Genomic DNA, 26,108 nt, shown 5'->3' with positions numbered 1-26,108 from the left:
TTTTCAAGGGCAGATAACTCTTTTTCGAATCCGGTGACCTATGATTTTTATTGCATTTTTTTGTTTCTTAGATGATTGTCCTTCAATATCTAAAGTTTAAAGAAATTCTGTTATTGGGAAAATTTTCGCCCATCTCATATACAGGGAATTCTAGCGTACGCCTTTAAGTTTAAGTTTTGAAAAAGCTGTAAACAGTTAGAACTGAGAAATATTTTACTTAGCGAACATCAGTCCGGTTTAAGGAACTCAAATTCAAATGACACTTTTCGTATTCATCTCAAGTGTGATCAGGGTTAATTTAGGCCTACAAGACAATTTCAATATTGTATGACGTACCGTGAGGGTCGAAAATGCCGATTTAGCTTTAAGCTAATTCTCAATTAACCAGGGTCATACTAAGGCGTAAAAAAACTGTTTGTTTCCGGTATCCCGACCTACCCTAAATTATTGGCCCGACCCTAAATGTTTTTATGGCCTTGGAGAATATTTTTTTCAACTTTTTAACAAAAAGATGCAAAACTGCACTTTTTATGCTTTAAACATGGCCAGTGATGTTTGAAATCAACTTACTGATGCTCTAAAGGCATAACCCCCTTATTTGTAATCATTTTTTGACAAAAAAATAATTTCCGAAAAGTCTCCCTTAATACAAAAAAAATTCCAAAAAAAAAAAAAAAATTCCGACCTACCTTACCTAATTTTTTTGAGCATGTTACCGGAAACAAAGAATTTTTTTTAGGCCTAATTGGAATATGTCCGACCCTGGGTCATACTAAATCGAATTGTCTTAAAGCTAAATCGGCATTTTCGACCCTAACGGTACGCCATAATATTGTTAATCATGCTATTTGTATGGAAACATTTCACTTCATGGAAATACCTGATACTATCACTGGTTGTACATGTAGACGAGACTATCTAGTTCGAGTGCTATTTGTTTGGGTGGAAGACTTACCGAGGTTCTGCGCTTAAGTTAATTGCCATGGTAGCTATGATTGTCTAGCCTGGGAATCCTGTCTGACAATTTCTAACTTTTTTTTCTACCTTGACTGATAAAAATTGATAATATTTCCGAATTTATCGGTTTGTAGTAGAACAACAGAGGTTCTTCAAATTCCTTCCTTGAAATGGGAAATTCTGTATTCCTTTCAAAATATAAACGTTTATAGCACCCTAGGCCTATACAAAGAAGTCTTGTGCCTGAAGCGTTTGCTCACATTTGCTGTTACTGCCTATTTGAAAAGAAAAGGGGAAAAAAAAAGAGAAAAAAAAAAAAACACCTGCAAATATGGTGTCCCAGTTTGAAACACATAGGCCCCTACACATAGTTTTGTCACAATGTTTCGGGTGAAATACTGAGATGTAAATAACAAATGTATCTGATAAATCAAAGTGAATACTTTCAAATACATTTTTGCAGTAACGCAGTTGGGACTATTTCCCTCTAGGATACCTCATATAATGTCACACATTAGCTTATTGCGAAAATAGCTTCAACATGATTTTCGGGTGTGCAGATCAAATTCATGCCGAAATCATGTTTCCTTAATCTTAAGGTTCCGTCTCGCTATGCGCCGTGTGTTAACAGAAACAAAAATAGTAGGCCTAAGCTAACATTTAGCTGTTTAGCACAGTTACTCAGTATCCGATAAAAAAGAAAGAGACTGTTCTGTAAGTCTTCCACAAATTTTTCAAATATACCGGCATATTCATGTACACCCCAAACCATAGTAAATCCATTTTCTCTTTCAGTGCATATGTCCGTAGCAGTAAATTTTCCACGGCTGTCCCATTCCAAACACGCTTTCGATGAAAACATAACCCGCATGCCCTTGCTTAAATAGAACAGAACAGCGTTTCCTTGCACACGCTTTAATAAGAATAAGCAATCTGCAATTGCCATGATTTAAAATAAATCCAGTGTTTGTTTCCGACAAGTTAAAAACTCCGCCAGTCGTGATAGCACTCTAGATGAAATAAAATTCCTTATTTCGTACTTGAGTTAAAGAGGCACCACAAAATAACTGTATTCTTTTGTGTTTCCATGATGGTAATTATACATGCTTTGCATGAAGAAAATGGGCAATAACAAGTATCTAGCAACAAATTGACAGTGACAATATAAGGCCACGATAATGTGTTTAATGTCTTCACATGTTATTGAATCAGTGTAGCAATATGTACATGAATCAGTGTATTTAGTTAAAATTTCAAATCATATTTTGTTTCTACAGTGTAAGATAGTTATTCCTCTATATTCTTAAAACTATGCTGGAAGGATTTTGACTGAATAAGTTTGTAGATGAAGTTTAAAAACACATTTATTCAGGAACGGCCTAAATTGTCCACCTGAAAACTTGAAGTATAGTTGTATATTACCTGTATTATTAAAATGATTTTCATAACGTTTTTGTGAGTGAAAAAAGTAGGTCACTAGGTCGTGGTGGGTCTTTAACACAAAGCAACACGGAATTCCCGAGCTAATGATAGGGCGAGACACACGAGAAAAGCGCAATCGTGCATAATGAGAAAACGTGCGTAAAATGGTCAGTATTGAAAAATCATGATGGGCCCACGGGGTGGTTGGGTTGGTGCGGGTGCCGACTGTCGAACAATTCAGAGGAATAGTCTGTTCTTTTTTTCTCTTACTGGATATCTGATTATTTTCAATCATTAAAATATTTTTATTTTTTTGTGTGAAACAATGATGTGTAGATCTATATAATCTCAGTTCAAGGTTATTTTTCTCATCTTCTTTACAGTCATTTTTTCCTCCGTTTGCTCACTTCTTTGATCAGAATTTAGTAAGTTTTAAAGCATATCATTTTTTTTTCATCCATAGTTAAAAAATTATCATAGACGTATAATCTATCACTTTGTTTATAGAGCTGTTAATTTGACTTCATGTGGAACGGGCCGTTTGCTGATGTTGATATAACTCGTGGCCCAATCCATTTGTATATGTTACTTTTGTGTTCATATTATTGTACATATGCCTAATAACAAATACAATAAAATATTATCAAACTAAACTAAGAATAATCATACAGCAAATGTTATTAAATGCGGTAAACACCCTTGTTATCCGGATAATACGAAATGCTGTGATAATTCCAAAATGCTTCAAACTGGAGGAAATGTCAAACGTGGTACGGACATTGTTTTTGTCCATATTTTCTAATTACTCATTCTGATTGTTAAAAGTATTATTACTGATTCAACATGGTTTAGAAGCTGTACCATTTTCACTAAACAATTTGCATATGTGACATATTATCCAGTATGGAGAGCCCCAAACAATGTGTACATTTTGTAATTAATATTACTTTGTATTATTCAGTTATTATATAAACAATGATACGAACATGATCAAAAGTTTTTATTTTAGATCAAATAACCCACATTGACAAATATATAAGCATATGTAGTAGTCGGTGGATACTGACCCAAGTGTTCATAGAAATTTCGAAGATAAAGCCCGAAATGCTATGGAGATAATAGCCAATATTGTAGTTTGAAATTTTGCACATGTTGTTCTAAAGGTACCAATTGTTGTATATTGAAGAAGTATACTCATAAAATGTGGTAACTAATGACTGTAGCATGCCCAAAGTAATGTTTTATACACATGGTCAGTACCAGATGTTTCTGAAACATTTTATCAAAAGGGTAAATGTCAATATCTTTGTACAATTTTGTTTTAAATCTCATTACCTCTGTCAGAAGGTTCTAAAGCTTACACGCCTGTATCTTTTCTGCTAGATTCTGGTAAAAAAATAAACAAGCCAGAACAGGTAAATAGCAGATCTTATGCCATTTTTAAACAGTATTTCATTTAAGTTGGACAGTCAGTTTCCTGGATTTCATACAAGTATTACCTTTATCTCCACAAGTATCTGCTACGCTCGCTCGGTTCACAAATCCCCTTATAGGTCGTATGAAGTCCAGGAAACTGACTGTCTAACTTAAATGAAATACTGTTTAAAAATGGCACAAGATCTTCCCACCCCCCCCCCCCCCCCCGCCCCCGAAAAAAAACCCCAAAAAACATTGCACTGTACAGTGAAGTACATGTAATTTTGACATATTGTCTAAAACATAAACGTGTTAACATTTATTTTACATGATTAATACTTAACTCGAGAAATTTTTAGTGTTTGTTGATTTTGTCATATTATTTCTATTACTGAGTCTGTTTCACGAAGTAGACTTCTGACAAAGTTTAAACTAAGAAGAAAGATGTTTTACGAAAATGAGGTCCCTTTTTGATATTCAGATAAATCGCAGGAACAGTGTAAAAATAAATGTTAGAATTTTACCACAAGGTCGGTTTAAGGACAAATTTTAAGATATTCATATGTAAAACTTATCCAGAATCTATATTTATAACAGGACAAACTTATGAACTAATAGTCTTATCAACCTTTTACAATGCACGTACTCGTGTTTCGTAAAACGGCTTCACATTTGGCTGCATGGCATCAAATTTTGATGCGCCGCTCCAAATCATACAACACGGTTTCAGTATGCATTAGACGGCGCTAAGCTTTAACGAATCGTTTCATTTTACACTGCACGAACTCATGTTGCGTTAAACGTCTTCACATTGGACTGCATGGCATCAAGTTATTATACACCGCTCTTAATTACACAAAGCGGTTTCAATATGCATTAGACGGCGTCAAGTTGTAATAAATCATTTCATTTTACACTGCACGTACTCATGTTGTGTTAAACGGCTTCACATTGAGCTGCATGGTATCATATTTTGTTGGATGATTTCATATTACGGTGCATCGCAACAAGTTTTTCAATGCATCGTTTCATGTTTAGATGGATGGAATGAAGTTTTGTATTAAATGGTTTCAAAATACAATGCATGGGTTGAATGCAGATTTATTGGACGGGTTGGAGTTTTAGACTAGAAGGCGTTGAATTGCACTGCACTGACTGACTTGTTTATGAATGGATTGCATATTTACTAATTTTGGCGGTAACCGCCGCCCATACATTGGAGTTTGTTTTTGGTACTTTAAAGCATATAATTTTAAAGATAGTAAAATGATGAATATTGTTTGGAATATTTGAGGAGGTAGTAAAATATTTTGGCTTTTAGTTTGGATGCAGAGAAAGCATAGTTCGATTTCGAGGTCAGCGATGTTTTTGTAACGGAACGGTCTGCTATTCAGTATGGATGCGATTCTTACCTCAAAGAGCAATGTAAATCATATCGACAGATGAGTCTATATATTGAACTCTACAATGCCAAAATCAAACTATATCAGGCTGCTTATTTTGAAAGTCATTGTTGTAGAGTATACACTAAATTAATTCCTGAAGCTGCATCTAATACTTATACCTGTTCTGAATGAATCCGGTGTGCAAATTGGTCCTCTCTCTAAAATGAAAATCATATAATTCTGGTACCTACTTCTCTTGGAAATGTGTAATATTATAGCTCTTTTTTGTTTGCTGGTTTTTAAGTCAAACTGCACAATTTTAATTAGGTCAGATGTTGATTTTTCAGCTTTAATGGGTGGAGAAAAACTTGGGTGTTCCTCTGTGCATTATTTTAGGAATGGGTAGCACCTGAGTAGAACCACTGATCTTAAATGGTTTCATCTCGTAAAATAATTCTAAACCCAAGCAAAGTTTCAGACCCACTCTGGCATGGAGGCTCCTCATTATAGTTCCAAAACCTGCTTCTCTTGCAAGTAAGTCATATTTTGTTGGGGAAGAGCCTTGGCCAAACTTTAAAAGGGTCGCCATTTTGGGACATATTTTGTCAGGCAAGTGAAAATTCCTTTGGAACCCGCTTATCTAGTAAATGAGCAGTAGTTCTGGAAACTGCCGATCTGGCAAACAAGTTTTTTTTACCTTTCTGTTTCCAATATCCCTGGAAAATGATTTTTTTTTCTGGAACCTGCTCGGTTTGACAAATAGGTCATAGTGCTGGGCACTGCCTTTCTGGCAAATGGGTCATAATTTTATGGGACTTATATGGAACAATGAGACGGAGTGTCGTGTTCCTATATCAAAGGTCAACGTCACACTTGGAGGTCAAAGGTAATGTTAGATCTTGTACGGGCCATAACTTTGACATGCATAAAGGAATCTTGTTTATATTTGGCATGAATTTTACCCTCTATGAGACGGAGTGTCGTACTCAAACACTAAGTTCCTATCTCAAAGGTCAGTGTCACATTTAGGGGTCAAAAGTCGTTCTACAGCTTGTCTGTACCTGACTTTGGTATGGAGCAATCTTTTTTTTATTTGGCATAAATGTTCACCTCCATGAGACAGAGTGTCGCGCGCAAACACCAGGTCCCCATCTCAAAGTTCAAGATCATACTTAGGGGTAAAGTCATTTTAGAGCTTGCCGAGGCTGTAATTTTGCCATGCACATACCAATCTTTTTTTTATTCAGCATGAATATGTGCATCAATTAGATGGAGTGTCGCACACAATTTCCAGACCCCTACCACAAAGGCCAAAGTCACACTTTTGGGTCGGAGGTAATTTTTAAGCTTGTATGTGCCATAACTTTGACATGCATTGAACAATCTTATTTTTATTTGGCAAAAATGAGGTGAAATGTCACGTGAAAACTCCAGGCCCCTATCTCAAAAGTCAAGGTCACAATTAGAGGTCAAAGGTCATATAAGATCTTAAGCCATGATTTTGACATGCATTTGACAAGGTCACATTGACCCAGAACAGGTCTACGGTTTGTGGATGATAACTCAAGAAAGCTTGGGCCTAGGGACATGGAAGTTGATAGGGAGGTTGGTCTTGACCAGCAGATAAAGCCTAATGATTTTGAGATCATTATGTCGAAGGTTACAGTGACCCGGAACAGTTAAACCGTTTCTGGACTAATAACTTGAGAATTCTTTGGCCAAGGATCACAAAACTTGATTGGGAGGTTATCATGACCAGCAAATGACCCCTATAGATTTTGAGATCAGAAGGTCAAAGGTAAAGGTCACAGTGATCGTGACAGTTAAACAGTTTCTGGATGATAATTTGAAAAGGCTTGGGCCCTGGATCACAAACCTTAATAGGAAGGATGATCATGACCAGCAAATGACCCCCGATTGATACAGGTCAGTAGGTCAAAGTTCAAGGTCACATTGTTAAACCATTTCCGGATGATAATGTGAGAACTCTTGGGTCTAAGATCACAAAGCTTAATGTGGGGGGAGGGGGGAGGGGTTGATCATGTCCAGATGACCCCTACTGATTTTGAGGTCAGTAGGTCAAAGGCCAAGGTCGCATTGACCAAGAGCAGAACTTTTTTGCCAAATAACTAGAGAATGCTTTGATCTAAGATCACATTTGATACCGAGGTCACTTGTGATTGGTAAATGACCCTTTATTATTGAGGTCAGTTTGTCAAACGTCAAGTTCATAGTGTCCAAATAATTTTTGTTTCTTTTGCAGTTTCTGATTGCATCAAGGAGGGCATTCGATGTTCTACAAGCTCTTGTTTTATTAGATTTTCTGCCCAAGATCCATTTTCTATCCACTTTGCCAGGAGCCTATCATATGTGTTTTAATATGTGCACAAGTTGCAAGATCTTTCTGAACAGTTATCTCATACACGCTCTTTCTGAACAGTTAACTCATGCAAGATCTTTTGGAACAGTTATCTCATACAAGAGCTTTTGGAACATGCAAGATCTTTCGGAACAGTTATCTCATGCAAGACCTTTCTGAACAGTTAACACATTGTTAACTCTTGCTAGATCTTTCTGAACAGTTTCCCATTTCTATTAAGTTGCAGGACTCCTGGTCAAATAATTTTTGTGATCTGTGCAACACAAACTTTTATGTCTTTTATGCATATTTTGGACCATGTGAATGGCCATAATTATGCAGGTCTTACATAGACAAATCCCAAGTGCAGAACTTCGAAGACTGGGTAACAATCCTGTATTTGTTGACTCTATGCCAAACACTTTTTTAGATAAGCACAACATTTAGTCTGACTGATGGACATGCAAAGGCAAATCTAAGTACCTCGACCAATTTATTTTTTAAAATATGGGACTTATTAGCATTTGGGAATCATGGACTAAAATTAAACAGGAGCTAAGTTGAAGAGTGAATCTAACCCACAATAACTTCAATAATACATGCAAAGAACAAGCCATCTGATTCCACAATCTTATAACACTGGCTTTGGTAACTAAATGAGTTACATAATGGAAATCTGTTGAAATAGGTTCTTATATTGATACCTCACAAATGTATCCAATTCTGCTTTAAACTGATCTGATTACACGCCATTCTGGGCTGTTAATTTTTGCCATAAACAAAACATTGTTTCATGTCTTTCCCCAAAACTAGCAAAATAACTACCAGTGGGTTAAGTCTCCTCTGATCAATATAAACAAGCTTTGAACATTGTGAAATGGAAGGGTTGAAAAGCTGCTTAAATTACTCCATTGGCTGCAAAACTATAATTCTGTATACTGAATAAAACAAACAACCAGATAATTAAAAGAATTAAATAAAATACAAAATAAACTGAACCTCTTTTTATTTACAGCAAATGTTACACATACAAACACACCAATCACAGTAAATTTAACTAGTCAGCATGATTTATAAAGCATTGTGATTATATAACTTATGTCAGTAAGATCTCTGTTTTTATTAAAAGTAAGGAAACTATGAAAGGAATGAATTTAATAATATTTAAGAAACAAGAACACTGCAATGCAGAGCAATATATGCCCAAAGGTATGACCTTTGACCCCTAAGTGTGACTTTGACCTTGAAGTGAGCCATCCGAAACATGCAATGTGCATGTCAACTTGATGTGTTGAACATTTGTGCCAAGTTTCTTTAAAATCCTTCAAGCAGTTAAAGGCCTAGATTTTGGCAGTGGGCCAAGGGATTTCTGTCTTCACCAGCACAGTTGGGGGCTAATGACCAACACAGTATGGTTCCAATAAACAAGGGTCATTGTTTATTGGAGAGTCAGTCTACCTTACAAGTGTATCAATTAGTAAGAAGGAGAAACAATGTAATTTATTTTAAATTAATGAATAAATGATATTTGTTGATCAAACACAATAATAAAATAATCATAAAGTTATTTTCATAATAATGAAATAATGAGAAACTTACTTAAAGAAATATGCAAGCGTTTTTTTTTCAAATTCTGTCTGGAGAATTGTGATATTTTAGAAAAATGTGACTTTTACTCATCTAAAGCTTGCAGAATACTATAAATAACATTTGTCTAGAATTGAAAACAGAATGTGCATTTCAAAGTTACAAAGCAAAGCATGAAAAAAGTCACTTTTGGCAACATACTGAAAAGGCAAATTGAGTGTAGATGGAACACAATAATTTTATATTCAAATAATGTATCTTTCATCATCCTATATGTAATATATTAATAATAATAATAATAATAATAATAATGATTATGATTATGATTATTTTTTATTATTATTATAATCATTACTATAACCATTAAAGTAATAGTTATTATCATCTATATAATATCAAAATAATAATTATTATTATTATCATTCCACATTCACTGAAGAAAAATTAATTTCTTTCAACTCCACTGCACACATTTTCATGGTCTAGTTGGGGTCCCTGCTGTGCTAATTGCCCTCTAATCAGTTACTGTTACATAATCGCTGATAAGCAGCAGATAAGATGGGAGTTGTATATTGGATTTGGGGGGGTACACTTATATAGTAGTGAATCTAGGCCTTTAAAGAGTAACAGAGCGGACACGAAACAAAGTCATATGACCTTTGACCCTAAGAGTGCCCTTGACCTTAAAGTGAGCCATCCAAAACATGGCTCTGCACGTTGTATCGATATGGTGAACATTTGTGTCAAGTTTCTTCGAAATGCTTCAAGGGGTTGAAGTTACAGAGTGGACATAAAATTGCTAAAGCACGGACACCGGCGTCATAACATACATACGTCCCTTTGGGCGTATAAAAATATTGGATCCACAAATTTTTATATAATATACAGAATATACTATATATAACAACCTGCCACTAATAAAAACTGAACCTCCAAAATTTACATCCCACAAAAAAAAAAACAACTAAGGAAATGACATTCAGTGAATACCAGCACTATGGTATGTGTAATGTAGGGATAAGGCATGTTTTTTCATGTTATAACTTCTGCAGAATCGCAAAGGACTGGTTGGTGCTGGTGCTCAGTAGAATGAAGATACCAATACATCCCCGAGGGATTCTGAAGATGTTATAACATGAAATGAGTATATGTAACACTATTCTATCATAAAATGTGTAAAAACTAATAAATGACTATATTGCCCACAATGTCACTATATTTCTATGAAATTTGCGGGAATGTCTGCATTGTTTTTTCATGTTGATGTAATTTCTTTTTGATTTATCAGTCTTGTTGCTGTTATCTGTTCTGGAATGTGCATATATAAAATGGTGTTTTAACAGCATGTAAGCACGAGAATCCCCTACTCTCCTGTTAACCCCCCCCCCCCCCCCCCCCACACACACACAAATGTGACAAGAACAGCAGTTTTATGCTAGAATGATTATTGAAGCTCATTCAGAAGAGTTCGATTTACATTCACTAAAAGAATAAACAGGCTTAAATGGTGACATTAATTGAACATAATTACATAAACATAAATTATATTCCAAATACTGGTTATTAGAACAAAAGCTGTCCATACCACAGCAGGCTCGACTTTTCTCAGTGCTTAACTCTGAATTAGAGCTTTGCCAGTAAAACTTTATAAAACTTTAACCAAAAAATTCTAAGTTAAAAAGGGGCATAACTAAGTCAAAATTAAAATCAGAGTTATGGGTACTGTTTCCCCTGGTGTAGACTTTGATTAAGAAATATTAAGTTCCAAAGCCTGGTTTATCGTAGAATAACCCTTGTTTTGAGTTCTTATGTGTAAGAATATATCACGAAGGCCGTAGGCCTGAGTGATATATTGTTTCGCATAAGAACGAAAAACTCTGGTTATTCTACGATAAATAACACTTGGGAACATGTTATTTCGATTCTAACACGACATACTAGTATCAACAGTGTGAGAAACAAGAGGGCCATGATGGCCCTATATCGCTCACCGGAGTACCATTGCTCTTAATGAAAAGATCAAGTTTTGACATAGATCACATAGGCATACACATTAAATATCATCAGGATAAATATTTTCTTGTAACGGTCCCTTCTGACCTATGGGTCATGTACTAGTCAGGGCCAATCTCCATATCAAGTTTGAGGGTCCTAGTCTCAAATGCTGCATTTTTGTACTAGCAAAACTATTCCTTACCCTGGAAGGCATAAATAACATTTAAAACCAATCTCATTAGATGCTGCTGAAGTATATTCATTTACATAAAATAAAGGGAGGTAATTTGTCATAAATTCAAAAGTTATCTACCCTGATTGTCTGAGTCCATCTGATGGTATAAATGAAATTTCCAGTCGGTATCTTCATTGGTTACTGAGATACATCCATCTTATTTTGAAACAACGGGAGGTAATTTGACATAAAATCAGTCCATAGTTATCTACCCCGATTGTCTCATTCCAACTAATGACAATAATGAAATTTCAAATGCGTCCTATAAATACTTACTGAGATGAATCCATCTTTTTATTAAAATCAGGGGAGGTAATCATGTATTGGTATATGCATGTAGAAGGTACAGAGTACAAGCCTTTAGAAACAATATACAAGAAAAATATTCATACTGATTCACATTCAATCAAGAGTTATCTAACATGACTATTTCTTACCATGGAAGATAAAAATAATGTTTCAAACCAATCTCATTAGAAGCTGCTAAGGTATATTCATTTACATAAACAAGAGGACCATGATGGTCCTGAATCGCTCACCTCTTCCCACACGACCCAGTTTTGAGTATGACGTCGTTTTTTCTCTTATTTGACATAGTGACCTAGTTTTTGAGCTCATGTGACCCAGTTTTGAACTTGACCTAGATATTATCAAGATAAAAATTCTGACAAAGTTTCATGAAGATCCATTGAAAAATATGGTCTCTAGAGAGGTCACAAGGTTTTTCTATTATTTGACCTATTGACCTAGTTTTTTAAGGCACGTGACCCAGTTTCAAACTTGACCTAGATATCATCAAGGTGAACGTTCTGACCAATTTTCATGAAGATCTTGTGAAATATATGGCCTCTAGAAAGGTCACAAGGTTTTTCTATTTTTAGACCTACTGACCTAGTTTTTGACCGCACGTGACCCAGTTTCGAACTTGACCTAGATATTATCAAGATGAACATTCAGACCAACTTTCATACAGATCCCATGAAAAATATGGCCTTTAGAGAGGTCACAAGGTTTTTCTATTATTTGACCTACTGACCTAGTTTTTGACGGCATGTGACCTAGTTCCGAACTTGACCTAGATATCATCAAGACGAACGTTCTGACAAACTTTCATGAAGATCTTGTGAAATATATGGCCTCTACAGAGGTCACAAGGTTTTTCAATTATTTGACCTACTGACCTAGTTTTTGAAGGCACGTGACCCACTTTCAAACTTCACCTAGATATCATCAAGGTGAACATTCTGACCAATTTTCATGAAGATTTCATGAAATATATGGCCTCTAGAGAGGTCACAAGGTTTTTCTATTTTTAGACCTACTGACCTAGTTTTTGATCGCACGTGACCCAGTTTCGAGCTTGACCTAGATATTATCAAGATGAACATTCAGACAAACTTTCATACAGATCTCATGAAAAATATGGCCTTTAGAGAGGTCACAAGGTTTTTCTATTATTTGACCTACTGACCTAGTTTTTTAAGGCAAGTGACCCAGTTTCGAACTTGACCTAGATATCATCAAGGTGAACGTTCTGACCAATTTTCATGAAGATCTTGTGAAATATATGGCCTTTAGAAAGGTCACAAGGTTTTTCTATTTTTAGACCTACTGACCTAGTTTTTGACTGCACGTGACCCAGTTTCGAACTTGACCTAGATATCATCAAGATGAACATTCAGACCAACTTTCATACAGATCCCATGAAAAATATGGCCTTTAGAGAGGTCACAAGGTTTTTCTATTATTTGACCTACTGACCTAGTTTTTGATGGCACGTGACCCGGTTTCGAACTTGACCTAGATATCATCAAGGTGAACGTTCTGACCAATATTCATGAAGATCTTGTGAAATATATGGCCTCTAGAGAGGTCACAAGGTTTTTCTATTTTTAGACCTACTGACCTAGTTTTTGAAGGCACGTGATCCAGTTTCGAACTTGACCTAGATATCATCAAGGTGAACATTCTGACCAATTTTCATGAAGATCCATTGAAAATTATGGCCTCTAGAGAGGTCACAAGGTTTTTCTATTTTTAGACCTACTGACCTAGTTTTTGACAGCACGTGACCCAGTTTCGAACTTGACCTAGATATCATCAAGATAAACATTCTGACCAACTTTCATCAAGATTCCACGAAAAATGTAACCTCTAGAGTGGTCACAAGCAAAAGTTTACGGACGCACGCCGGATGCCGCGCGATCACAAAAGCTCACCTTGTCACTTTGTGACAGGTGAGCTAAAAATAAAGGCAGGAAATTTGTCATAAATTCAGTCAATATGCATCTACACTGATTGTCCTAAGTCCATCTGATGGCATAAATTAAATTTCAGATCAGTATCTTCATTAGTTACGGAGATATACACATTTTAATTTGAAATAAAGGGAGGTAATTTTTAAGACAGGAACGATTACTTGGTTAATCGGATCTGATTCGATTACTAGGTGAAATCGGTTTCAATTTTGCAAAACCGCTAATCGCTCTTAAACAAGAAACATCACGAATCGTACTTGATCTTTATATAATATTCTTTGCAGCACATTGACCCGCAGTATATTTCCACTAAAACACATCAATCAACATAATCAATAGTCTCGGATTCGCCTGCCATGATATATTTAAGGGGACGCATATTGCTACATTCACAGTTCATACAGCAATGCGGAAGGGGTGCATATTCAAGAAATCGATGGTGGGAAAATAAAAAACATATTCCTAAACTGATATAATACTGATGGACACCTGTAATATTCAGTATTTTGTGGATAAGGATGTGGTACTATGAATGTAATAGGAAAACAGAGGTGTTTGTGAAAGTACATTCAACACAAAATATTAAGCTTTTGTATAAGGAAAAAACAGGTTTTTTACAATAACAGTGTTCCAAATAATGTTGAAGGGATGAGATTTTCTTTCTAAGACACCAGGTTTGCTTAAACATGTAAAAATTTAACGCCACGTCAGTTCATCTCGGGATGGACGCCATATTTCTCATTGATAAAAAATGTAAACAAAAAAAATCAGAGTGGGATTAGCATTGCAAGGGCATAACATGACATTCTACACAATGAATACCTTAGAACAGATATCTAAGATGCTACACAGGTCAGGCGGGTTAAATGCATAATGTCGATCACTTGAAATTCATCTTGAAAAGGTGGTTAATTTTAGTTTGTTTACATGGTTTTTAATTTTGCCACGACTTCTCGGTGATTCACTGCAAATGTATTACTGCGCCGGACGAAAGGTAACTCTAATAAACAACGGGAGACAACTTAGGTGTCAGCACGTGTACGATTTAAAAAAAAAACATGTCGATGACTATAATTTCTTATCAAATAATGAATCCTATTCAGATATTCGTCTTTAATGTTAGAAAATTATTAATTTCTGTGGACATTTGTCAAAAAATATTACCTACAGTGGACTACTTTGCGCATCAAACTGGTTTCTGCTTCAGTTGTGAGGCACTTCCGTTATACTTTTGACAACAATAACAAAACACAAAATGAATCAATAAAGTCACTTATAAACCGACTGCTACTTAAATCAGTGCGAGTAAAGTTGTTGTTACAACATTATACATGTTCGTTACGTTATGAGATAAAGTTTATCTTGAACTGCATAATCCATTAACTACGTTTACATGATATTGCATTTACAACTTATTTGACCCCATTTTTTACGTGAATGACAGTATTCTCGTGCAACTCGTGCAAACAGAGTTATGAAAAGTATGGTGGAGAATTCAAGGACAAATTATAAATGACATTAAAATGAGGATAACTGTATATTCGTCCAGTTTTGATAATTGACATTCCTGCTGTGTATTAGTAACTTTTGTGAACAAGATTAGAATGTTGCTTTTGCACATATACACATTGATTGGACCTCTCAACCAAATTTCATACCTTATTTTAGGGATTTTTAAGACAGTACATTTTCAAAAGTTTGTTGAATGTGTTTTGATATTTAAGTGCATTGCAATTCATGAATACCAAGTTAAAAATTAATAATGGCAACATTTCTAGCCCTTTATTGTAAGCCACTAGACTTCTGTAATGATAAATGTTTAATGTATTAAGGGGAATATACTCTTTTAGTTTTGTAATGTGGCATTCCTTGACCACCGTATCTTTTCTTATGCACTACTTTGTAAACAAACTAAATAATGTGTTTTAGCTCACATATGCCAAATGAAAAGCAAGACAGTGAACTTATTTCACATTCTTTCTTTAAATTAGAATCTGTAGGACATTGATAAATGTTTGGACAAAGTGAAGCACTATTATTTTCGCACCAAAAAGTCTTAATTGTTTACTTTGAATGTACACAAGAAGTCTTATGTAATTCAACAATAACTTTCTTGTTTCAGTTTTTCTCATTTTTATTTTAGTGAGCAATCCTTTGTGTACTTATAACAGTTGAAACAGTATTCATTTCATTTACCAAAACCTTGTACTTTTTTGCAGGTAAATTTTATAATACCCCACCCACTTTTTTCTAATTTCAAAGTATGCGTCCCCTTAAAATGAAACACACCAAAATATGACTTATTAATTTTCAAACTGCTTGCACACGGTGAAGTCCGTAAGTTCCTAATGAAGTCAGCTGCTGGAATTACCTTGATTCGGTCATCAGGAAGGCAAAGATCATTTTTAATATGGCGGCCAATTCACCGGTTCAGTTCGATTTCATACAAATGATTAACCGGTTTCAAAATTTTGAAATCGTCCCAGCCCTAGTAATTTTACATAAAATCAGTCCATAATTATCTATCCCGTTTGTCTCAGTACAACTGATGACAATAATGAAATTTCAAATGAGTCCTATAAATACTTACTGATATAAATCCATTTTGATTAAACCCAGGGGAGGTAATCAGATATAAAATAAGTGCACAGTGTCTAAATCAACCTGATGACATACATTAAGTTTCAAAACCAATACCATCAATAGGTGCAGAGATATAACCACTTTATAGATAAGTGCTAATTTTGACCTCAATGTGTGACCTTGACCTTCAAGCAACGGGAATGGATATCTTAAAAAAAAAACACACACAAAAGCTCACCTTGTCACTATGTGACAGGTAAGCTAAAAATGATAAATAGTGACAAGGTGAGCAAATCAAAGGCCTGAATGGCCCGAGTCGGCTAATGATTGATGTACTGACAGTATAGTCTACCAGTTTCAGTTTGTTTTTAGTTTTTTTCTTAAAATTTCATAACACAGCTCGATATTTACCCAAAATATTATATCCGGATACGATTACACTTTTCTCCAGTTTGAACAATACATTTTACAAATTGTGATGATACGAAGACATTTAGCAGCAATTGGCAGTATCTGACATTGAAGTTTTGAAGTTAATTACCTCTTATTTGAATCTTTTCATAAAAAAGTTGTTTAGTTTCGTGAAAGCAGCCAAACATAGACGATCTACTTTCGATTTCAAAAACTACAAGAAAATGCAATTTAATGTTTCGCCGATTTGTTTATTTCTCGAAAAATAAGAATTAAAATCATTTTTAATATCAGTAGTAACTAAACAAACCAGTAAGAGCCTCTTCTTCCGATAATTTATCCGTTTACTGACTGCAAAATTCAACCCACGCAAAGTCTGTAGAAATCATACGATGCGTGTTTACGTTCAATGTGGGAGAATTAAGGCTGATCGGCTATGTTACCTAACGCATCCAGACGATTCAGATTTTGTTTTTAAAAAAGCATTGTGTGCGTTTCTGTAATTTTATATACGTTTTTATACGCTTAGAAATTATTAGACATGCGTATTTGCATTATTTCTATACGTAATTTACGCTAATACGCATCTTATCTGGAGCCCTGTGGAACTATTTTTTGTCTTTCGCTGGATGTTACCCAAGCTTTGTAAGCCTGCGCAATTCTTAAAATGCACATTTATGCTTAATGAGTTACATTCGAGTATTGCACAATTACAAGTCATAAATATGACAGATTACATCGTATATTGGTCATAGCAAAGGGAATTGACACAACTTAACTTCATTCATGCAGTGAACTGTTTGAAGTTTGAGAAATCTAATGGAACTACATCCCTTCATTGTGTTATTTGGTCCATTTAGAGAATCCTTGGATAGCAAGGACTCGTCAAAAGGCTTTCAGCCTTTAGCCGACTCAAAAATGATAACTACTTTTTACAACATGAACTACACTTCGTGCTACCCAGATCATTCTATACATAGAGGATGACGTCTCTACTTTGCACCTGTATGGGTTATCGTAAAATAACCGTTGATTGATTTTCTCCTTTAACCCAAAACTTCTAAGTTAAAAAGGGGCATAGCTCTGTCAAAATTCAAATGGAGATTGTTTCTCCTGGTGAAAATATACATATCTTACACATATACATTTTATCTCAATTTACAGTAAACAAGGGACAGATGGCATCAATCTGAAATAGTATATAACTATTCCAAGTTTCAAGTCAAAAGCTTTCATAGTAACAGAGATATTTGACTTTATCAAAAACCCAACTTGGGCGAGTGCAATAGCTCTACTTTTTCTTTGAAAAGTCGAGCTAAAAATGATAAAATGGCTGTATAAGTATTTCTAATTTAAATATTCTGGGTGAACCATAATAAGATTTACAAATTTTTTACAAATATTCCGAACACGAAATCATTAACAGATTTTGAACTGTTTTCATAACCCATTTTTAATACAGCTGAAATAAAAAGAAATATTGTTATATATTACACATATACATTTTATCTCACTTTACAGTAAACAAAGATGGCATCAATCTGAAATTTCAAAAATACAATAGATAACTAAATCCTCCTAATGATGGTCTACTGACCAACAGAGGGAGTACTGCCAGATTGACTGTCATGAGGAAAACAGTATACCATCTCTTCTTCTGCCGATATACATAGGTAATGTAATGCAAGAAGATGTAATGTAAAACTAAAATTCTACTATTCTATAGCATGACAATGTGTGGTGAATAAAAACCCAGATTTATGAAACAAAATGACCATGATCGCCCTGCATTGCTCACCTTAAATTCACAGCTCAAACCAGAAACATTTCTGCACACTGGCCTGCAGGTTCAGAGAAGAATTTCAAAGTTTCCAATAGAGTACTGACTGCAGTTTGAAGAAATTGTTGACACCAACAGATGGATGGAGAGTGATCACACAAGATCATCTTAATGTGGTCTGGTGTGTTAAAAACTGTTACTTCCCTTTTGTGGTTTATTACATGATCCCCGAAACTTAGTAACTTAGGGCATGAATACCTATTTTTAGGAGAAATGACTTCAAACTTTTTTCACATTCAGTTGATATATTCATTTAAATGTATAATCACTTTTTGTTAAATATCATTTGTAAAAGGCAATGACTTTTTTTATGCCTTTCATATGTTTAACTTGCAAATCTTGTCGTGGTTTGAAAAAGTTCATGCAAGATTCTTATATCTGCCAACTTACAGTACAATGCCGTGAGAAAAAATTAAAAATATATGTACACCTCAATGTTCAAAAAACAATATTGCAAAAATTGTTTTTAACATATGATATACCGGAATTGTCCAAGAACAAGTTTCCTTTCTTTCTCTGTTTTGGCAAGATAAACTAGATCAAATTCAGTACTCCTTGTTCAGGGTTGTCACTTAGTTGTAAAATGAAATTCCCTGACTTTTCCCAGACTAAACCATACTTTTCACTGTCCAATACCACCATATTTTTTCGGCCTTCTCCTCCCCTACAGCCATCCAATCCACTCTTCTTATATTTATATTGTTTCAGATATAACAAACTTTCATTAACAAGATTCCAACACATTTAAATTATGTTTATACACAATTACACCAAAATGTGTTTGGAAATACTTACAAATACTGCTTGAATACTGACATAGCCGCTGAACATTTTAAACATCGGCTCAGAATTTCATTTTTCCTTGACTTTTCCCTGACATTTCTAAAATTTCATTTTTCTCTGACCATTACCAAAATTTCCCTGACAATTCACTGACCTTGAAAAAAGATAAATTTCCCTGACTTTTCAAGAGAAGTGACAACCCTGTAATGTTACATATTTCTACTGGTTTGATTCCATTAAAGCAACTAAAGTGTAATACCAAAGTCCTTTTAAAGTTGAAATGAGCCGTGCCATGAGAAAACCAACATAGTGGGTTTGCGACCAGCATGGATCCAGACCAGCCTGCGCATCCACGCAGTCTGGTAAGGATCCATGCTGTTCGCTTACAAAGCGTATTGGAATTAGAGAAACTGCTAGCGAACAGCATGGATCCTGACCAGACTGCGCGGATGCGCAGGCTGGTCTGGATCCATGCTGGTCGCAAACCCACTATGTTGGTTTTCTCATGGCATGGCTCAAATGTATTTTAGGGTACAAGGAGCCTTTTAAGTATAAACAAAGTGATGTGTAAAATTTTCAAAAAGAACAAAAAATTGATTGGACCAAAGTGTCTGAGATACATTTGAATATGATAAACAAATACAACATTTTACATCATTTCCTGGTATCATTCTTTTGTCATCAATCAATGTGAAAAAGCAATTTATACTGGCTTCTGCAAAATCTTAACGTTATTCAATTTTGTCATCCTCAATGTGAGCGAGAGGCTTTAACATCTCAATGTTAATCTCAGAGCAAAGATTTTTTGATAATTATACATTTATCCTAGATTCAATTCATTTTTATAACAAATGTTTCATTTCTCTTATCTCCTTTGTTAACTCAGATCTTCCGCTCTTGCCACAAATTTTCTTCATTTGTTGAAGATTGGCAATTTTTGACCGAATACTTGTAATTTCTCCTTGTTTGGTCGGCTGGTACGGCGGAACAGTGTACTTCTTTGAATATTTACTGACATAGAGGATTACCATGTCAAGCATTCCGTTTCTTGCCATGGCTTGATGACTCTTGACGTGCCCGGAAGCCACTTTGTACGATGAGAAAGTTTTATTGCAGTAACAGCACAATGTGTAAACAATACAGTCATTCCTGCCTTTGAACGGAAAATGATCCGACTGGCTATAGTGCGCATTGAGTTGCTTACTCTTACGGAACTCTTGCTTGCAAACGGAACAAACGTTTTCAGAGACCGATACCTTATTCGGAATTCTATCTACAATATCTGCCAAATGGTAATACCCACCTTTACTATGATGGCAACGGATATTATGATCATCACACATGAATACCGTATCAAAGAGCAAATGGCACGTACCTTCCGAACATATGGCGACTTTTTTCTTAAAATTAGCACCGTCAAAGGAAACGGTTTTTGTTTTTTTTAAGTAGACAAAGTTTCCTTCATGGTCAGTCAGAAGGGTGCTTGCAGAGCTATGAACATCATGTACGAGATGCAAATACATAGAATTTTCATCTTGCGTAACTTTCATACAATAGTCACATTTGAACATTTCTGTCAGTTTGCTCTTATTCTTACAATCAACACCCTCTTGAGAAGTTCCAGGCAATGAGGAATCATGTTGCCATAAACTATCCATGCTTTCAACATAACCATGATGGTTCATATTGGACTGTTCGACTGCAGTATCATTCCGATTCTCATCACAAGTTCTGCTTGTGTATTGATTATTTACGGAAATTTTCGTTTTCGGCTCCATCTCTGTAGTGACCCCATCATGCTTCCTTTTGCTGGTTCCTAAAGATGCATGGGGTTCATCTGAAGTTGATGTTTCACCATCAACGAGTGTATGATATTCCATACTTTTGTAGTGAAATACAGTAAAGTTGAGAGCACCATTACTGGCTGACTTACGATGAGCTTGTCCCTGGTGAAAAGTGATTTTTTCAAACGTATCAAATTTAGTTTTACAGTAAATACAGAAGAAAATTTTCACACAATCTTTCAAATCGGACAGTGGGTAATGGCCAGAATCTCTAATGTGGTTATTCAGATACGATCTACAATCAAACTGTTCCTTGCAAATATAGCATTGCATAGGATCTATCACATTTACACAAACCTCTTCCTTAGCAACAGGTATCAAACCATAGCGACCTTTTCTGTTGTCACTCTTCAGATGCTCTGAATTGTAATGTTTAGCACATACATGAATATCAGGAAAAATATTATGACAAGAAGGATCCGGACAAACAACCAAAACAGTCTTGAATTTGGCTTTAAAATTCATTAAAACCATCGGATTCTTCAACTTCATATTCCCTGCATTGTCCGATATATATTCACTAGCTGCAAAGTGAATGGCTTTGTTTAAATGTTGCTGTGTAAGTGATCTATCCTCATTTACAAAAGCGCAAAAGTCACATCTGAATGTTGAAGTATTTTTGTTTCGTGTCTGCTCAGTTTTAACATTTGACCCGAAATATCTTGATTCCTCAGGATTGTTGCCGTCAAGCTCATTTATACTGAGTGGGTTATCAGTTGGGATACTGTCACTTGTGTCCTCCTCAGTGACAAAAACTTCAGGCTCTGCTTCATTCTGTACGAATTCAATCCCATCTGATTCAAGACTATATGTTCTATCAACATTGTGGCAGTCTGAGCCGATGCTATTCCCTATACTGTCTCCAGTATCATCCCTAACCAAATCTTGGACATGAAAATTTTCATACGAAGCTGTTGCCGTCGCAGATTGTTTAGGTATTCTCGAATTTTCTTGAAAATTGTTGCCTGAATCCAAAGTAAAGGCTCCTTCAGCTTCATCTATGTCTTGGTCATCACAGTATTCTGGTAGTCCTGCGTGAGAAAACAAAGTGGAGGCTTCTCCAAATCCATCAACTGAACCAGTGGTTCCATAAATACTAACATCCGTTTTTCTCTGAATTCTGTTCCAAACAGCAGAACCATGCATTCGTTGGATACAATAACGCAGTTCTTCACTGGCATTTCCAAGCGCCACTTTGTCAAACTGGCCCTGGTAACTTTGAAGGCATAAACTTGGAATACTACTACTTGAGCTGTATTGACTAAAACTATTATTTGGGATGTTACGTCTACCGTAATGACTGTATACACCACCACCCCAGTCATTGGCCATGATGTAAATTCTAAATCACCTGAAATATACACAAAAATGTGATTATTTATAGATACAACATCATACAATCCTGACTCTCTTCAAATAAATTGAAAACATTGGAGTCAACATGTTTAGTCATAAAAAGAGTCAAAGAAGAAACTGCATCGCGGCAACAGGTTCTAAAAAAGAATTGGTCATACTCTATTATACATATCTGACTACATCCAATCATGCCATTCAGAAGTACAGATAAAAGAAAAGTACATGTGTCATTTCCCTATGTAAACACAAAGTTTGCTGACAACAGGTGCACCCAAACTAAAGATATTGAGCAAAAACCATTTTTCTATTTTAGCCCTAACAGTGACCAAATACCAAAACCAAAGCCAGTTAATTTATATTTTAAGTTATAAACTCGGAACCAGCTTTTTGTTGATCAAATGAAAAAATTTTATTGTAACTATAACCATATTTTTCTTTTTTTAGTAACCCTATGGCATTAAAATGACCTTTTTGTCACATTGTCACCATACAAACACACAAAAAACTAAAAAAAACCCTAGAAATGTGTCCATGGGGCACAGATGCCCCCACTACATGACAAAGGACACAGATCAACTTTGTGAAAACAATATGTTGCTATTTAAAACAAGAAGCTGCGTTCAGTAATAGCTTGATGCCCCCTGTGGCATCCTTGTCGATACAAAGCAACCTAAGTCCAAAACGAGGTCAAGGTCAAGGTCAAACTGAGGTCAGGTGATGTCTGAAGATGAGGAATGGTCACATGTTACATCTGCATTAGTATCAAGTCATTCTAGTAAGGGGTATTGATGCTAGAGGAAACGGACCCATTTGGTTAACCAAGAGATGGCCCATACAAAGCAACCTAAGTCCAAAACGAGGTCAAGGTCAAGGTCAAACTCAGGTAAGGTGATGTTTGAAGATGGGGAATGGTCACAGGTTACATCTGCATTAGTATCGAGTCATTCTAGTAAGGGGTATTGATGCTAGAGGAAACGGTCCCATTTGGTTAACCTCGTACGGACAGACAGGACAATCACTATATGCCTCCTGCATCATTAGATGCCGAGGGCATAAAAAAATGCAAAAAATAACCAAAGATAATGTACATATAAACATATATGCTTTCTTGAGATTTTTAGATACATTCCTGTAAACTTTGGTGACTCTAGGTCTAATACTTTTGGAGCTACACGCGACATAACATTAAAATGACCAATTTTTTTACTAAGTCAGGGGCCATAACTCCTACATGACAGAATGAATCTGGACGCAAAACCCTAGGTGCTCGACTGCACATGCTGATCAACATTCCTGTAAACTTTGGTGACTCTAGGTCAAATACTTTTGGAGCTACGCGCGACACAACATTAAAATGACCAATTTTTTACTAAGTCAGGGGCCATAACTCCTACACGACTGAATGAATCCAGACGCGAAAAACCCAGGTGCACAACTACACATGCTGACCAACATTCCTGTAAAGTTTTGAGACTCTACGTCAAATACTTTTGGAGCTAGGCGCGACACAACACTGAATTGACCAATTTTTACAAAGTCAGGGGCCATAACTCCTACAAGACTGAATGAATCCGGACGCGAAACCCAAGGTGCACAACTACACATACTGACCAACACTCCTGTAAAGTTTTGTGACTCTACCTCAAATACTTTTGGAGCTAGGCGCAACACAACATTCTCAGAAGGACGGATGGACAAGGGCAAATCTATATGCTCCCCCCAAAGTGGGAGCATAAAAAATTGGATTTCAGTGAGATTTGAACCTACACCCTTCCATTCCACAGCACAAAATCTATTTTTATTTTAAATATGACCCCATTTTTCTATTTTTAGTTACACTGACAGTCACCATGATCATTCAAAGCTAATTTTTCAGATAAGCTTGCTGTACACAAATTTTGGTGGCAGTAAGTTAGTCCAAACTTAATTTATAAAGCACCTTTTCGATGATCACATTGAAAAAAAAATAATCTAATTTTAGTAACAGTGACCTTGACATTGACCAAATGGCATAAAAATTACCTTTTTTATCACAAAAAAAATTTAAAATTTAATTTTTTTTTATCTCAGCAGGATTTGAAACGATGCCCTTCCGTCGAACTGACTTTCTAGCATAAAAATGCTGTTCTTGTCACTTTTTGGGGATGTTTTAACAGGAGAGAAAATGTGTGTTAACAGAGAGATTCTCGCGCTCACGTGCTGTTATAACACCTTTTTATATATGCACATTCCGTGGCAAAGCGTAAACGTATTACGGCCCCAAAACGGATAATTAAAAAGGAAATGACGTCAACGTGAAAAAACAACGTAGACATTACCGTGCATTTCATGAAAATTAAATGACGTTGAGGGACAATATATTTATTTACCTGGTTTTTATGTGTTTTATGCTAGAATAGCATTAGCGCATGTTCTTTTCGTGTTATAACATCTTCAGAATCCCTCGGGAATCGTTGGTACCCTCGCCCTAACGGGCTCGGGTACCAACCAATCCCTCAGGATTCTGCAGATGTTATAACACGAAAAGACATGCGTTATCCCTACAAAAAAGTAGCTTTTGGCTTCAAGTTTTCAAATTTTATTGATCCAACGCTCTAGACCACTGTACCACCGTGGAATTTACTAAGTGTGAAGATTAAATAAGTTATCCTGAACTTGAACTTGACCCAAATCATGGCCAAATTACCCCATATAAAATCACAACCTAGTTTTTCTTTAAGCTGCCTATAGGCCAAGTTTCATTTCAATACACCAATGCAAACTAAAGTTATTGAGGGCAAACCATTTTTTCTATTTTTAGCAACAGTGACCTTGACCTTGACAAAAATGCAAGCAAAACCTTTGTCTCCTTACCATCTATACACAGGCCAAGTTTGGTGTCTATAGCTTGTTCCAAACTAAAGTTATTGTGCGCAAACCAAGATTGACAAGCTAGGGATCATCAAAATAAACATTCTGACCGAGTTTCATGAAGTAAGGATTATAAATGTGGCCTATAGAGTGCTAACAAGCTTTTCCTTTGATTTGATAGGTGATCTAGCTTTTGACCCCACATTATCAAGATATGAACTTGACCTAGAGGTCATCAAGACAAACATTCTGACTAATTCTCAGGAGTTTCAAACTTAAAATGTGGTCTCTAGAGTGTTAACAAGATCTTCCTTTTATCTGGCCTAGTGAACTACTTTTTGACTCCATACCACCAAGTTTAGAACTTGGCCTAAAGATTATCAAGATAAATGTTCTGACCAAGTTTCATACAGATAGGGTAAAAAATGTGGTCTTTGAAGTGTTAATAAGCTTTTCCTTTGATTTGAAGAGGTGACCTAGTTTTTGACCCCACATGACACAGATTTGAACTTGACCTGGAAGTCATCAAGACAAACATTCTGACCAATGACCTACTTTTTGACCTCAAACCGCCAAGCTTGAAGCTTGGCCTAAAGATCATCAAGATAAATGTTCTGACCAAGTTTCATGAAGACAGGGTCAAAAGTGTGGCCTCTAGGGTGTTAACAACCTTTTCTTTTGATTTGAGCGGAAACAAGCTTTTCATTTGATCTGACCAGGTGACCTAGTTTTTGATCCCACATGACCCAGATTCGAACCTGACCTAGAGGTCATCAAGACAAATATTCTGACCAATTCTCATGCATTTCAAACTTAAACTGTGGACT

General features: G+C 35.7%; 1 protein-coding gene across 1 annotated transcript in view; it reads right to left on the bottom strand.

Moving 5' to 3' along the window:
- Positions 1-19,704: 19,704 nt before the first annotated feature.
- The window catches only part of LOC123535587 (uncharacterized), a 36,765-nt gene continuing 30,361 nt past the window's right edge, over positions 19,705-26,108 (bottom strand). The window contains exon 2 of the mRNA XM_053549688.1: positions 19,705-22,426. Within this exon, the coding sequence (XP_053405663.1) occupies positions 20,074-22,407 (2,334 nt within the window). The 5' untranslated portion in view covers positions 22,408-22,426 and the 3' untranslated portion in view covers positions 19,705-20,073. The remainder of the gene's footprint in view (positions 22,427-26,108) is intronic.

The sequence above is a fragment of the Mercenaria mercenaria genome, chromosome 1, assembly GCF_021730395.1.
Source record: "Mercenaria mercenaria strain notata chromosome 1, MADL_Memer_1, whole genome shotgun sequence".
NCBI classification, from domain to species: Eukaryota; Metazoa; Mollusca; class Bivalvia; order Venerida; family Veneridae; genus Mercenaria; species Mercenaria mercenaria.
This window is presented reverse-complemented; position numbering and strand designations above follow the sequence as displayed.